Genomic DNA, 16,694 nt, shown 5'->3' on the forward strand with positions numbered 1-16,694 from the left:
GTATTATTTCTGTCTTTAATTATAAAACACAATCAACAACACATTTAATTAAATCTTAGCCAACAATAAACTAACTAAAAAGCAACAAAACAAATGCCCTTACAAATTCATAATCCGTATTTCACTTCTTTCACTTCTCATAATTGTTCTAGAGAACCAAAAAGCTCTGTTGTAAGTCGCAAAGCAGCTATGTTTTTAGACCAAAAAAGGATTTCGCAACACCAGATATTTTTCCACACAGATCTTTACAGAAAACCATCTTGAGTCTTCAACAGAAAAACATCACGTTGGCGACATTACCCTTCACCGATGGCAATTTAACCTCAAAGCTGGCTGAAACACCCTTGCCTCCAGTTGAAGAACCAGCATCTGATGCGTCACCTTCAATGTAATAGCGAGCACGGAATGCGGCCAAATGGGCATAATATGCTGGAGGAACTGCAAGCAAACAATCAACTCCAAATGAGTGTAAATAAACTAATATAGTCAAAGATATAGGAACCAAATTTGATGTAACAAACCTATTGAAACTGATCGAGTACACCTTGCATAGCTGAAAATAAGCTCAAATTTCAATCAAACTTGACAAGACAGCAACAACAAAAATAGTAAAATATAGTAAAAATAGCATGGGAGTAGAATTTTACGTGTAACACAAATTATTGGTCAAAATTTGCAACTCATCAGCAGTAAATTTATTCTCATCGTACAATACATGGTAATGAGTTGGTCGGCTTGTTCCCTGCAAAATATACAATCCAAGCAGATAACTTATCAAAAATGTCTTTAGAAAAATAAATAACAAAAGTAAAATGCACGTCTTAAGGGTAATGCATTACTTGAATTCCAGCATGACTATTCAGATAAAAGTCAAATTCCCGAGGATGACATATAGTTGTATCAACTACAGTACCTGAAAGAAAAAGTACACAAAATTAATAAATTCTGGCGTGAACAAACGAAACCTGCAATATAGCCAAACACAGCTGAGATATAAAACCTGGCATTATATTTCCACTTCTATCTGTAGTATCACGTGCTCCGTGATTAGCAGGGAACAACCGAGTGTGGTGCCTCTTTTGGACCACCACAAAAGTAACTGGGGGTAAATAATTCTCTTCTAAAGAGTTACAAGCCTGAAACAAGAGATATCAAACTCAATTAAGTGTGGAATAAATCTCCAATTACAACATTATGCATTCCACATGCTTATCCTCTCTTCAAAAGAATTCCCCATATCCAACATACCTTTCTTATGGCATCCATTTCATAGAGAAGCACTTGATTAAACTGTCCTTCACTTACACCATCTCTGTTGAGAATAATTTTGACATTGATAAATGAATTAGATACACAATATGAGACTAATAGCATAAATGTCCCATTAAGTTCGATCAAACCCAACCTGTAGAATATAATTCTCTCCGGTTTACGATTAGTTGAAATTCGGAAAGCACGAAACAACTCCCTGAAACGAGTAAAAAAATGTCAATTGGATTGGATTTACAAAAGTGGCAATAGCAACACCAATCAACAATACCTGATAATTCCTGAATGTGGAATTCCCCCTGCCGGATCTCCAATATAAAGATCGTGTATCATTTCGTCCCTATGTTTCTGCGCAGAAACAACTCCTTTGTACCTTGTTACAAAAGGCCAATCCATGGATGCCACCACCTACACAAACATTGAGCAATTAAACACAGTAAAATCGTCACCGAGTAATGCATCTACAAATAAGACTGAAAAAAGAGCTTACTGCAGCAATGGAAGGACTGCTGTCCTCCCCTGGCTGGGGATGCGTAACATCTGCACCAAATATTATCGTCGGTACATCGGAGACATGAGGTATTCTACGCACAAATGCATCATTCAATATCGTGTTTGTACCACCTACCTATATAATCAACAAAGACACGTTTACAATTTAAAAGAAACAAAAGGTTTACTGAAACATATATGTTATTTAGCTTAAGCAACAATATGATTAACACAAACAATGTTTTTAGTGAATAACTTCAACCTTCACATTTATCTTGAGGGCCAGATTTTCAAGATATTGCTGCCTGTTCGGTTTTACCAATTGTTTGGGCTGACAACACTGAGATACTATTCCTAATTCTGTTTCACATATGCGCTTTATTTTCCCTGTCAGAACGAAATGATTAGATATCATAGAGCCAATTAAGAGTATTATATTTGAAAATAGAAATCACTCACCATACGACCCCTTGACGTCAGGTAAAATTATAATCAACAATTGGAGCCCTACATTCGCCTGTTTACACTGCTTATGCAGGTTCACAAGAGCATTCTCTATTTGACCACTTGGAGATGATGTGATTGGTAGTGCAGGACTTTCTTTAAACCGCTGGCATAAAATCCACGCAAATAAAAAATACTCAACAATCTAGCCATTAGACAATCACAGTAGCAATCTGTACAAACTACCATACCATTCCCTTGCTGTTACACATTTCAGCCAAATCCTGACAATGTTGATATGGCAGATCTCTGTGTATTCTTCCAGAGAAGTTTAGGCAAGTCCAGTGTTCAACAGTACCACCAGCAATCATTCTCTACAAAATATTACAAGTGGTTACATCTTTTTATCCGGTCCAGTAAATTATTATGATATTACTTGGAGTAAAGTACTTGATAGACATTAAATTTACTTGTAATAATTCCCTGTGTGTAATTGAACAACGTATAATATTAGCCATATCTAAGGTACATGATAACACAACTTACACAAGAAAAATAACAAATAATGATGAAGAATGAGATACAAAAATGCATTAGGTTATGGAGCATTGTAATCAATCATACAAAGAGCACCCAATTAAACCACATTACTCACGAAAACCATAATCAGTATTTTATAAAACATTGGTATTAATTACCACCAAACAGGAAATCATTCATATATTTACCTTATTAATCATATTCCATTGGCCCATCTTTGGTTGAACCTGTGATTCACCACCCGATCCATGGTATTTAAGCTGCAGAAACAAAATAAAATTAGATATTCTAAACAAAAGAATTGGCCAAAATGTGTTGCGTATAATCATACCATGGGAGGAGGTAATACACGAGCATCAAGTGTCACTGGATCCTCCCTCACTTGAATGTCAAAGTGGCGGGCAAATTTGTCCGCGCTGAATTTGCTCTGCCTCACAATCTGTCAAAACAGACAAAATCACCACCAGTAAAGAACTAAACAAGCAACACATGCCAATTCATTACGAAGTAGGTACCTTTCTGATAGAGTCTTCCCTTTCATGAGGACGCTGACATGTGGCCTTTAAAAGAGCAGTCACTTGATCCTCATTTAATTTTTTAGTGTATCTCTGTCCAGCAACAATTTGACACAGCTACAATATAAAACAAGTACATTGAACCAAAGTTAAGTCTCACCAAAAATATTCCATACATTTTCTATATATACACTCGTAAAAAGATGAAGTGATGTAGAGATAAACCTCCATAGGCAAAAAAATTGGCTTAGTGTCACTTCCAGCTTGAAGAGCAGAAAGCTGTGTATACTGCAATGAAATATTATATTTCTCTTGGAAATACTGAACAACAGATTTTTTTGTTCCAGTGTCATCATTAAACCTAAACATAGAAATAACAAAGTCAAACTCTTGGTTTATTCATACTGAGAGACTACGCACTTTATATATAAGAACAGAGAATACTTTCGTAAGTTAACTGATGAACGGACTAAATGAGAATGATTTGGACATAAACCTTTTTGCCATTTAAAAATGCCAATAATTTATGAAGAAATGAAGTACAACAACTGAAATGCATATTACAAAAAACCATATATCCTTACGATAAATTTTTCCACCATTTAATGATCTAAATGTAAATGATAGACAACAATTAAAATGGAAACTAAAGCAAAAGTTCCTTACATTAAGGCTCTGAGCGGTTCTTTTGTGACTGCAGTGACTTTGTAACGTCTAATATTCTGTCCATGATTAACTTGGACCTTGATTCCTCTCAAAGCTTTCTTAATCTGTAAATTAAGATCCAAAAGGCACACGTGATTTCTAAATTAATTATACACATTTCAACATGCCCAGACTGAAAATTAATCAAACGATCTGAAGAAAATTTTGGTAACAGATCTTTACTCTCAGCATAAACAAAAACCTCATTAGCATGCACTCAAAAGCAAAATGTAGCTCAATAAGAACAAAAAAACCACACAATCTTCGAGCACAATACAAAAATCTCATCGGTATGCATTTATGAGCAAAATGTAACTAAATACCAATAAAGAACGACCACAAATTTCCAGCACAATACCTTAACTCGGTCCTGATCAGGCAAAGGCCTGCGAAAATCGAGTCTAAAATTCTTCGAAATGAAGTCAAGGACAGGAATGGCCTCATAAAATGCCCTAGCTGAGACATCTGCAGCACAAGAATGATCAGTTGCCAAGACAGCTTTATTCAAGACACTCAGAACTTGACCAACATTGACAAGTTAAACCAACCAATATTAAGAGACAGGCCCATCTGAGTTGGGCGAAGACTCTGGTAATACCCCCGCCAATATTCAGTTCCACTACCCAACGGTCCTTTAGGTCCCAATGCAGGAGAAAAAAAGGATCTCCCAACCACATCAAAACTTTATTTTAAAAAATAAACAAATCAGTAAAACAGAGACAGAACAGTTCAAATCAAAATTCAACCAACAAAACAACACCAAATAAAAAACAACTTCTCAGAAGGTGTAGCCCGCAGCACAACATCAAGGGCCTGAATAGTTTCCTGAGGGCAGTCCAACTGACGGCGACTGAGAAACTGAATAAGGTGATGAAGGTCAGTCTTCGAAGCAAATCGTATTGTGACCCTAAACTCACGTTCACGCTTTTTCCTATGCCAATAGAAACAAAAATTACCGTAAACTAATGAAATATTAAAAATATATTTACATTTAAATACATGTAAACTATAACAATTATTACACATAATAATAATAATTACAAAAAAAAACACACCTGGAAGAAGTTGGGGTGGCAGAAGCCCCTGGTTCATCGTTATCTCCCAGTTTGACCTTAAATTCCTTAATTTCAAAAGGCAGTGGTCCGGCGGTAAAAAGACTTTTTCGTCCATCATAAGCCGGCATGCGATTTCCCAGAATCGATTCACGGTGTGCTCGAACCAACAAGTCGATAACATCTCTGGAAACCTTCTTCGAAGTAATCTCCGGAGTGATCGCCACCTAATCACAAATGAACTCACTCAGACACGCATCTCATTTCACTCTCAACCTCATAAGCAACAGAAAACACTATCATGCAACCCAAAGAAATAAACTAATGTAGAACAGAATAAATACGATTCAGTTAACTAACATCGTAGTGATATATCTCTTGCACCCCAACTTGAACTTGAAAATGATTTGCTCGAATTTGGATCTTCCTCCCCGCTCTCCCGAATCCTGGCCGGTCTGGGTATCTATTAGCCTTAGACGACGACGGTGCCGACGTCTCCAATGTAAGTTGCTTCTCGAGCGCCGAAGTAACTGAATGAACTGCCGGAGACGGCGCCGTTGTAGTAACCGCTCCCGATCCAGAAACTGGCGCCGGCGAGGCTTGGACCGGCGGAGGGCGGGATGGACCAGGCCCTGCTGATGCAGGGACAGGCGCCACCGCGCGGGGAGGAGCGGCAGTAGACGGGGCCAGAGAAGCAGCGGATGAAGTTTGTGCAGGAGGAGGGTAGGATGTTTGAACCGGAGGAGACGGAGCGGAATGTCCGCGACCTCGACCGCGGCCTCGGCCTCGGCCTCCGGCAGTGGAAGAAGAAGCCGAGGATTGCGGCGGACGGTTGAAATCGGAATGCTGAGAGCCGCGACGAGACATTGTTGCAGGTGAGAGATTTGGCAGTGTAGTTTGTGGTGATTGGAATTTTATGAAAAATGGCTCTTCAAGTGATTCTTTAAGTAGTGAAACTGCATTGGGGGGGAGGTAACAGTTTGGTATGGAAAGACGGAAGGAAGGAAGGAAGGAAGGCAGGAAGAAAGAGAGAAAACCAATGGGTAAATTTCAAAATTCCCCATTTCTTTTCATTAACAGCTATTTTCTACAGATAAATAAATAAAAACTGCTTGTAACTGCTTTTGTAAAATCCGAAATTACAAATTAAAAATAAAAAAAATAAGAATAGTTAAAAAAATAATAGTTTCCAGCAATTAAATTAAACTCATTTTCAATTTTTTTTCTTCCTTCTATTTTATTCTTTCACAGGAAACTGACTTGGTGTATTTAAAGAAAAATAGAAATACCATTGATAATTGTGTGTTTATAATAAACAGCAGAGTTTAATTTTTTGTTTGTCGTTGAAAGAGTACTGATATAATTATGTTTGGAACAGAATGCGAGTTTAATAGGTAAAAGAAAATAGTAAAACAGAATAGATAATATAAAATATATATTGTTTTAATCAATGCTATAATTTTGTGTATTTATTATCATTGATGAGTTTTAGTAAAAAAAAAATCATTACAGCGTTCCGTACATTAATCATTCTAGGAAAAATATTAAATGTGATTAAATTGAAATGGGAATGTTATTAATCATTTCTCCTTCCTGAATACTAAAAATTTAATGAAAATAGAAAAAGTCTTTCGAGTATGAGTGTTGCGTTTACAAAATGAATATTTTTAATAACCATATCTTTGAGTAGAAACGTTCTGTATTCAAATCTATAAATAAATACTGATATACTATTTATATGTGTTGGTATTAAACAAATATGATTATTAGAATAATGTGAGGAGATAAATATCATTATTAAATAACTTTCAAAAAGTTAAGATGTCAGGCAGCTATTTTTAATTGAGGAATTACAATAGTCTATATGGATAAAAATATAAAGACTTTATTCAAAAAATTATTTTCATTTAACAAAATAAAAGTATTTATAAAAACTACACCCTTTATTGGATAAACTATTATAGTATAAAGAATAAATAATATTCCGTATATATTTAGTTTATAATTTTACCCACCTCTCACGTAAAGGAGAAAGTTTACCCACACTCTCACGTTCATCAATCTTTGTACTCGCCCAGGTATCTCTAAGCGTACTTGAGAAGTTTTTTGGTTAGACACGTTTCGCGAAGGCAGCGCGAGTAATGTGCGATTTTCAAAAGAGGCGCGTGAAGGAATTGGATACACCACTAGGTTATCATTCCTCGCGCTGATGGGCGGCGTTGGATTACTGGACACAGACACGATTCTTTCAGATCCCGTCAAGAGTCGCAAGCGATTATATATCTTAGTGGACCCTACAACTATTTTTATTTATTTTATTAATAATATTAGACTATTTATATTTATACTTCAATTTAACATTTTTTTCATCATGTTAGTATTTATTAAATCCACTAATGAATTTTCCTTTTATTTTTTCTATATTCTTTCCCAAATTGACGGTTATATTTATATTTTCAATATTAGGGTTGGCTTCCGTTGTAAGATATCCTGCTCCGTACAAGTTCAGTTTTTGCTCTCTGACCAGAACTTTTCAGTAGTGAAGCCTCGTGGGGAAAGAATTTACTTTTTCTGCTTCATCGACCATGTCCTTTTTCTTTCTATATGTATCCGAGGAGGATGTCTTTCGAAGAAAGAGAGAATCGAGGACGAAGAAATGTCCTAATTTAATTTTAATTAAAATTATTTTGAAAATAATATTTTAAGCGTTCTTTCCTATTTTAAGCTTCCATGTTGGGTAAATAAAGTAGAAAAAAATTCCATCAGATAAAAAAAAAGTTAAAAGGAGAAAGAAAGAATAATATAACAGTTTAGATTTCCAATCTTATAATTTTTGTTATGCTTTCTTTTGTTCCTTTTACTTTATGTTAGGTTACGCGTATTACTTTATGTTAAAATTCTACTGGACTTTTCATTCACGCGCTTATGCAATTAAATATCTATTTAACTTCTTTATCATTTACAGGTAAAAATGCATTTTTTAAAAATGTTTAATAAAATTTGATAAAAAATCAATTTAGTTAATTAATACATGTAATTTGTTTTTTATGAATAAAATATGAACAAGTAGAGTATTATTGTAACATATTTTAAGATAGAATTAAGACTTTAGTGTAGAAGATAGGAGAAAACAACAAAGTGGTTGAAATGCCACGCTAACTTGTGAGTTAATGTGTCCGTACAGTTATCTCCTTCCTATGGAAGTTTTGGTGGGTCCGTTCTAGAAGGTTCGAAGACAAAGAGGAGTGCAGACGTTGACGACGTTAGCGTTTACCAATACACTAGAAGGTGAAATGAAAGCGGAGTGAAACAAACAATGCTGATGTTTGTGTCTGTGACCGTGACGCTTCCTTGTCCCCTTTTCTCTTTTCTTTTTCCATCTTCTCTTGTACTCTTCTAACATATATATTTATTTTTGACTCGTGGAACCAGAACGACTCAAAGAGTACGAACAAATTTAAAATTAATTTTATTTAACAGTTTTTTGTAAATAAGACAATTAATAAATGCTTAACGCAAAATAAATTATTCAAATAATAAAAATATGTTTTAAAAATATTCAACAATTAGTCTTTATTCAAAATGCAATAAAATATGTTCATAATGATTTTTATTGTTGTATAAAACATTGTCTTAATTCAGACTACTTTTTTTTCTTTGATTAGAAGAATAACTTTGTTTTTCTGCACCTACTATTTCTCGTGAATCTTTTGCTTAGAAAAAAAATATTTTTATCATGTCACACTCAAGTTTTCACTTCTCTTATTGAAATAATTAATACTGAAATTGTTAATGTTATAAGTTATATAAACATTTGGAAAATAAATTACTTTTTTATATAATTAAGAATGTCAATTATTTTATTATTTTTCAAATCTATAATTTCTCTTATTTAATTCTGAAAATAAATTAAATTCATAATATCTAACAAATTGTCATGTTTTAAAGATTTTTTAATGTTTAAACATTTTTCTTTCAAAAATGTATAATCTATTGACTTTAATATTTTAATACTAAATCAAAAATGAAAAATCTATATTGTTGTTTCCTATGTATCTATATTATTATTATCTTGTTAATTCAAACAGCATTCACTTATATTTTTTTAATTCATTTTTATTATCTATTTTTATAAATATATTCATAACTCTTTTTGTGATGCAACTAAAGCGTCAACTTTTTTCTTCTCTTAGAATTTTGAATAGCCTTATTCAAATTTTCTAATTCACATATATTTATATATTTTTATATGAAAAATATATTATATAAAATACTAATAAAAACAAGTATATGAACAAAATCAAACAATAAAACCTAGTTTTGACTGTCAAGAAAGTAAACTCGAACATAGACTCAATCTCGAGTCTTTCTCTTTCTTAACTTCAACTTTTTCATAAACATGCAAAGTTTATTTTGAGATTAATAATTAATAAAAATAATTAAAAAATTATTGTTCTGGGTTGAACCCTAAAACTTAATCCGTGCACAAAATCAAAAAAAAGAAATGCATTGTTAATCATAGTATAAATTCAATAAATAGAATAACAACAACATCAACACAAATAAAATGAAAAATATACTAATGAAAAATGAGAATAAAAAGATTGGTACGTATAGATAGTATAAAATTCAAGAAATGGAATGTGTCAAGAAAGCAAAGAGAGACAAAGAGTGAAATAAAAAATCACAAATAGATAAAAGAAGAAAATAAAATCAAAATTGAAATCACATAAAAATAAAAAAATAAAATATAATTAAAATTAAAGTTACATAGAAATAAAAGAAAAAATATAATAAACCAAGAAAATAAAATAGAATTAAATTTGAAGTATAAAATAATAAAGACAACTGATTTTTTTTAAACAAAATTAAAATTTATTGAAAGAAGGTTTTAACTTATTAAATATCTTTTTCAATACTAATTATAACCAGCCGACACTAATAATATTTCAATTAAAATTTATTTTTAAACATAAACTTATAATTAATTTAATAGAGGTACAGTATTACCAAGTATTTTTTAGGCTTTTTTTTCTAATCATAATTTCATAAATAATCTAAGGATTAAATATGTTTTTAATCTTTTAACTTTTAAATAAAAATTAAAATTAATCTATTTTTCAAAATTTGGACTAAATTTACTCTTCTAACTTTATAACGATCAAATCTCAAGAAAAGTACAAGGTTATGTGATTTTTTTTTTTCAATATATTTGTTTCGGATGGATGATGGGTCAAAAACTACTCATTTACTTTTAATTGTTGTTTTTGTTTTGTCACCTTCTATATTTATTCTTTGTGTTCTTGGTACAGTCTTTTTCTATATTTATTCTTTGTGTTCTTGGTACAGTCTTTTTCTATATTTACTCTTTGTATTCTTGGTATAGTCTTTAAGTTGTGTCATGGTATATCTATCAAATAGACTATTATGCTCAATTTAGTTCTAGAATCTAATCATTTCTCACGTTACAATATTAATTTCATAATAAATGCAATTACTTACTTTGTTACCTTAGTTAAATATTTACAGATTTCAACACTTTTAATTAAGATTGACCGAATTACGGCCTAAAGGTTCCTAAGCATGTTTTGTCCTTTTAATCATGTAGGGTTTATGAAAAGTAAATTACATGTGTATTTACCAATCAATCACCTTTGAAATGTAGACTGGCGAGTTATGATGTGTATGACCTCCCTTCAATTGTTTAGGAAGATGCGGTTTCAAGGTTATCCAGTCGGTCAACACAAGAGAATATATTGACCGACCAGTTATATAATACAATGTTCTATCCAACAAAATGACATATCTAGAATAAGAATAGTCAAATAACATTCTTGCATGAACCCAAAATATGTTTGTTATTTGTTCTTTTAAATCCATTTGATAGACATAAAAAAATAAAGATTATTTACCATTTTTTTGTTACAAACATCGTAACAAGTTTTAAGCTCCATCATATTGTAATAATGTATTCCCTTTCGTTGACTGATTGGATAACCTCGAAACCACATCTTCCCAAACAATTAAATGGAGTTTATACACATTATAACCGGTCTACGTTTTAGAGGTGTCTAATAAACACATATGTAAATTACTCTTTATAAACCCTACATGATTAACAAGACAAAACATGCTTATGAACCTTTGGGCTGTAAAGTAGGAAGGTAAATGATTACATTTATGGTGAAATTAATATTATCTCTGAGAGCTGATCGGACTCTATAACTAACTTAAGTATCAAAATATTTTGACAAGGATATCAACGACTTAAAGACTAAACTAAGAGGTAAAGAGAACTAAATATTTTGACGAAGGAAAAATATTATGATCCTAAAGTTAACACTCATTAATATGTAAACATTTAATATGTAAAGTTTAGAATCTATGTGAAAAATAAAACTTGAAGAAAAACTTTAACTTATACGTAAATCATACTCTTTTATTTTTCAAATTTGATGTGAAATGAAACATGGTGTAAAACATCTGCACACACTTTCATAAACAAAAGCAAAGGATAAGAGTAGCAAAGCTCAAGATGAAACTAAAAAAATAGAAAGTAAAGAGAAACGACAAAAGGAGTAAATGATTCATAAGCCGAAACAAATCTTAATTTCAGGGATGTGTTAAGCTATTTGTGGTTTCCTTCTCATAACCATTCTCAGGTAAGTTAACCTGACCCAGCATGCATAAGGAACTTCATTTTGGATTTAGGAGACAATCATCAACAAAGCAATATCAGAACAAAAGCAATAAGCCGAACAAAACCTATATTTGGAAAACATTGGAAGTTGAGGGAAGAAGAGAAATACAGCACAGCAGGAGTTTCAAAAAGTGTCAGGATTTTTCCTAACTTGTATCGATCTCATTTATAATTTATTAGTCAACACAGATATATATGAAGTTTAATGGTATTTAGCGTGATTTCTTAATTTCTTTATCTTTAATTCAGTTTTATTTTATTTAAAAGAATTTAATTTAATTTTTTCCGTTACATTAAATCAGTACTAAATGTATCTCTTTTATCCGTTTGGCTCACATTTGTAGTACTTATTACTTGTTCGTATAACATAACTGGTCTTATCAAAATTGTGAGAATGGATTTACATATAGATGATGAAATTCTAAAATTTGTTGCTTAGAAGAGGGAGATTTATAGAATTTTCATTAAAATAATATTTAACTAAAAATATAATAATACAATTAATAATAATAAAATTAGATTTTATCATAAATAATAATTATAATATTTATATGAAAATATTGTCTTAATAAACTAGTTTTAAACTGTTTTAGAATTAAGATACTTACTGGATTTTATTGCATCGTGTGTTTTTAACTTTTAGTATGTGGGTTAAGCCAAATAAGAATAATATAATAAACAATTTTTTTTCAATCAGTCAGTCTAAACTGTGGAAAATTTGAACAATTAAAAATAAGAAGTTGATTTTGGTACTCAGTAACGGTAAATTGTTCAATCTCTTTGATAAATGATTCATTATGGCAGCAGCCAATGTAGAAGGTGAAAAGGTGAAAACTTTTTCGGGTACTCAGGAGTTTGGGTTTTTGAGTCTTCATTTTTAGGGCACCCATTTGAGAAGGGAAATGAAGTTGCCAGTGAAAGATGAAAAGAAGAAGGAGTGAAGATTATTTGAGGATAAAATATAAAATAAAATAAAACAAAAAAAAAATATTAAAAAAAATCAAACCTGTAATTATTTTTTAAACAGTGATAACATCAATTTAAGTAAAAAAAGTGATTGAATTGAAGACAAAAAAATATCAAGAGATCACAATGAATAAATTTTACAAATATTATCACCAAAATATTAATTAAACTTATGCATTATATAAATTGAGACAATTTTCATCTTCCAGACAATTTTTGTGAGAACGAATTGTGTGTAAACTTGGACAAAATCATTATATTATTTTATAAATTAAACGAGTCAGATTTAAATTTATTTTTTAATAATATTTTGAATCATAATAAAAGCTTAGAGAAACACAAATAGCATGCATGAAATGAAACCATATGAGATTTTATTATTTGTTTATTTCTTAATTGTTTATATGATTATATAATTGTGTTTACATTTTTATATTTTTCTATTTGTGATGCCGTTCTTGTATTGTTTTGGAAATGTTAAGTTAATCACATATGCTTCATAATGATGTTCTATAGTCCGTGCCTCCGTTGTTTAACCTTTTTTCTTTACTTATTATTTAACACTTTTCTTTTGTTTAATTTCACTTCCGTTTTCCATATTTTTCTCCAATAAGATATGATTGTTTTTTAACATCCCATTTTTAATAGTAAAATACTACTAAAAAAATATTACAATAATGACAATAATTACTATAAGGAAACAAACTTATGAAAGATAATATCTACTCTTCTTCTAGATTCATTCGACTTCTCAACTGTTTCCCCTCAACCACCCATCGCTAGAGTAACTGAAAAGAACGTCTCCCTAAACTCACACTAATAAAGTGATCATTGCAAAAGAGAAAACATACCGAAACACAAACAACACACATAAGCAAGGGTAAGCTAGAGTATCAAAAGTTTACACATACCATTTAAAACAATGATCATATACATGCATGTTATGAATCAAACACCACAGACATTTGACCCTTCTACTTGAAACCCTTTACTATCCGGATAGATGCATCGATATCGGACTCATAAGAAATAATAATAATAACCACATCCTCAACCACCACCAATAATACCATACACCAAGGTTATTTCATCAAACATTTATGGTCCTAACCAGTGACCATAAATTAGGACCTCCTGCTACTCTCCATGACATAATCACCCATCTCTACATGAAATGGGGTTTTTGAGAGTGTTAGGATCATTCCCCAGTCCAGGAGCCCCTACATCAATACATAACACCTCATAACCAACTTATGATATTCCTCCTTGAAATTTCTTTCTCACATGATACTTGAAATCCACACCTCACACATTACTTGAACAACATCATCACATCACATTCATAATCATTTCCATAACTTTATTTCCATACCAAATTGTATAATATCACTGCTCATATAATCTCATGAATACTTATACATCATCCACAATGAATCAGAATATCACTTAAAATCACATAAGATCAAAGAAGAAAAAGAGTACATTACAACCTAGACCAGTCGCTCAGCGAACCCTCTTGCTGAGCGACCCCAAAGTTCCCTCACTCAGTGACCCTGCTCACTGTGCAAAACCTCTAGACAGTACCTCTAGACTCCAAACCATTCACTCAGCGACCTAGTTCGTTGATCGAATAAAACTCCCAAAGATAACAGACCCCAACTTCTCACTCAGCGACTCGAATCACTGAGCGAATCCTGAGATAGTGACCCAGACCCCTTGACCTCTCGCTAAGCGAGTGGAGTCACTCAGCGAGTCTGCATAATTCTACAACACGAAAACTGCAGAATTATCACCCGAAACCACTCTTGACCTAAAGAATATATTTTTCCAACTTCTAACCCTCCTAGAACATGTTATATATCCAATTAAACTTAACTATGTGTGTCTAAACCCTTTTAACATCAATCTAAACCAATAGCTACAAGATCTCAATCAAAAACTCACAAAAGATCAACTTAAAGACTCAAATTGAATTCTACCACTTGTGGTACAATTTCGGGTAACATAGGGGCTCTAACAAGTCCCAAACGACTTACCAAAACTCTCTAAATTGACCATTTGAGCATAGAACCTCTAACTCAAGTTTTCACTAGTTCACTTCCTCAATTTGAGTTCTAAACCAAGTTGAACTCTACACAATCACCACCACTTACTCCTAACTAAAATCTCTTCCAAATAAAGTGTTGAACATGACTCAAACTAGGTCATAAGCAACCCAAACTTCATCAAATCAATTCACCAACGATTCATAATCATTTCACTACCTTAAATCTCCATTTTAGACCAATTAACTTACAACCAAGACTAACCCTTTCTCTTCCAACAATTCAATCAGCACAATTCACTTTATCAACATCAAATTCAACATCACCAATATACATATAACAAATTCAACATGTTATACAACATCCATCATCATACAAAGCATCAAACACAACAATTGATTTCTATACCTCTAATCACATAACAAAATTTTACTTCAACAATTCAATATTCATACATTCTCTAACATGCACAATTAACATGACTTAAAGAAAACTCTAGCTTCCCTTACCTTACACCGACGGTACAAAGCTCAAACAACACTCCAATTACTTCTCGCACAAGAAATTTCTAGAAACACCTACGAATCACCAATTAGCGATTAGAGACAAATCTTAAAACCCAAAATTAACCAATAATCATGGAAGAAGATCACTTGATACATGCAAAACAGTTCCTCTTTACTTGATCAAGGATCAAGAAAAGGAATAAGAAAAAGGGATGAAAATTTACTTGCTCTAAACACCAAAAATTGATCGGATAGAATGGTAGACCTTGACGCCGTGATCGTCTAAGCACCTCCTGATCGTCAAATAACTTGAGATCAATAACTCTTAAAGAGAAGGTAGAGAACTCTAGACAAGTGGTTTATAGAGAGATGATACATTTTAAAATAATAAAACTCGTTTATAACAAAATTATTTATAATAAAATAATTTATTATTAAAATAATCGAATTTTACTATTTTTAGACTACCCCACTTCTAAAACACCATTTTCTGGGGTTTTACAGTTTTTCTAAAATAATATTATTTAAAAGTATGTAATATGAAAAAATTATTAGTATATCTTATCTTAATTTTGAATTAACTATTAATTTTTTTTAATAAGTTTACTCATTTGTTTATTAACTTATAATGTTTGTGAAAATTTTTACTTATTCATTTGTAAAATTATATTTTTCTGTCTTTCCACCTTTTCATACGAGTTAATTGGGTTTAAGATGATTATCAACTGTACCTTTTTTTATTAATTTAAAAAAAAAAGTTAAGTACAATTGTTTATGTATCACTTTCTGATTAAAACTATTCTAACACTAATATTTAATGCTAATTTTTATTGCGATGTTACTAAGATGAACTTTAATTTCAATTAAAAAATAACAGTAAAACCACTCAGAATTATAGTTACAGATTATTTTTCTTTTCAGATTTACATAAGCTTTGCAAGAATAAATATATGGTTTAAGTAATTGTTCTTAAAAATGTTATAACCTTTTGTTTTTAATCTCCATAAAATCTTTATTAGTGTTTAATTCATGTATTCAAAAATTGAGACAGCATGACAAGATAAGGAGTTTGAAACTAAGTAGAGAATCATCCCAAAAACAAAGTTTAAACTACTATGACGTGGCTGATAACATAGAAAATACACATGGCATAAAAAAATTATATGATCAAAGGCTTGAAATATATATACACTCACATGTTTTGGATAATAAAAATAATTCTGTTCTCAAATACCCAAAGACAATGAAATTTCAGCATGCCTCCTTTGCCTAAGGTATTTTTTCATCTCATGTTCTTTTAATACTCCGGAATGTAAGATGGGTGAAGTTATCTACGAAAAAATTATCCATTGATATTTATCTGCAAGAAGATTTCACTTTCACTTTTTCCACCGTTTATATTTCGTGAGAAGTTCACATCCTCAGAAAAAGTATAGTTATTGTTCATAATAATTATTTAT

At 31.5% G+C, this 16,694-nt stretch overlaps 1 protein-coding gene across 1 annotated transcript; it reads right to left on the reverse strand.

Moving 5' to 3' along the window:
* Nucleotides 1-99: 99 nt before the first annotated feature.
* AGO5 (Argonaute family protein) lies at nucleotides 100-6,042 on the reverse strand. Its single transcript, XM_047323639.2, has 22 exons — nucleotides 5,378-6,042; nucleotides 5,021-5,244; nucleotides 4,741-4,896; nucleotides 4,514-4,647; nucleotides 4,324-4,430; nucleotides 3,927-4,030; nucleotides 3,486-3,621; nucleotides 3,261-3,377; nucleotides 3,077-3,184; nucleotides 2,934-3,005; nucleotides 2,457-2,579; nucleotides 2,221-2,371; nucleotides 2,024-2,148; nucleotides 1,760-1,897; nucleotides 1,541-1,677; nucleotides 1,406-1,468; nucleotides 1,249-1,312; nucleotides 1,001-1,136; nucleotides 840-913; nucleotides 648-742; nucleotides 522-553; nucleotides 100-438 (listed from the first exon to the last, which is right to left on the reverse strand). Exons 1-22 carry the CDS (start codon nucleotides 5,882-5,884, stop codon nucleotides 269-271), a joined length of 2,973 nt encoding a protein of 990 aa, XP_047179595.2. The 5' UTR covers nucleotides 5,885-6,042; the 3' UTR covers nucleotides 100-268.
* Between the last annotated feature and the right edge of the window lie 10,652 nt (nucleotides 6,043-16,694).

Source organism: Vigna umbellata, chromosome 3, assembly GCF_029865625.1.
Source record: "Vigna umbellata cultivar VRB3 chromosome 3, Vumbellata_1.0, whole genome shotgun sequence".
In the NCBI taxonomy this organism is placed as follows: Eukaryota; Viridiplantae; Streptophyta; class Magnoliopsida; order Fabales; family Fabaceae; genus Vigna; species Vigna umbellata.

What these genes read in the sequence shown, in the direction of transcription:
- AGO5 (XM_047323639.2), bottom strand. Translation starts at nt 5,884, where the DNA reads ATGTCTCGTCGCGGCTCTCAGCATTCCGATTTCAACCGTCCGCCGCAA. An exon ending in CTGATCAGGACCGAGTTAAG is followed by an intron (nt 4,031 to 4,323) that starts GTATTGTGCTGG and finishes CTTAATTTACAG; the next exon opens with ATTAAGAAAGCTTTGAGAGG. An exon ending in GAACCGCTCAGAGCCTTAAT is followed by an intron (nt 3,622 to 3,926) that starts GTAAGGAACTTT and finishes TTCTATGTTTAG; the next exon opens with GTTTAATGATGACACTGGAA.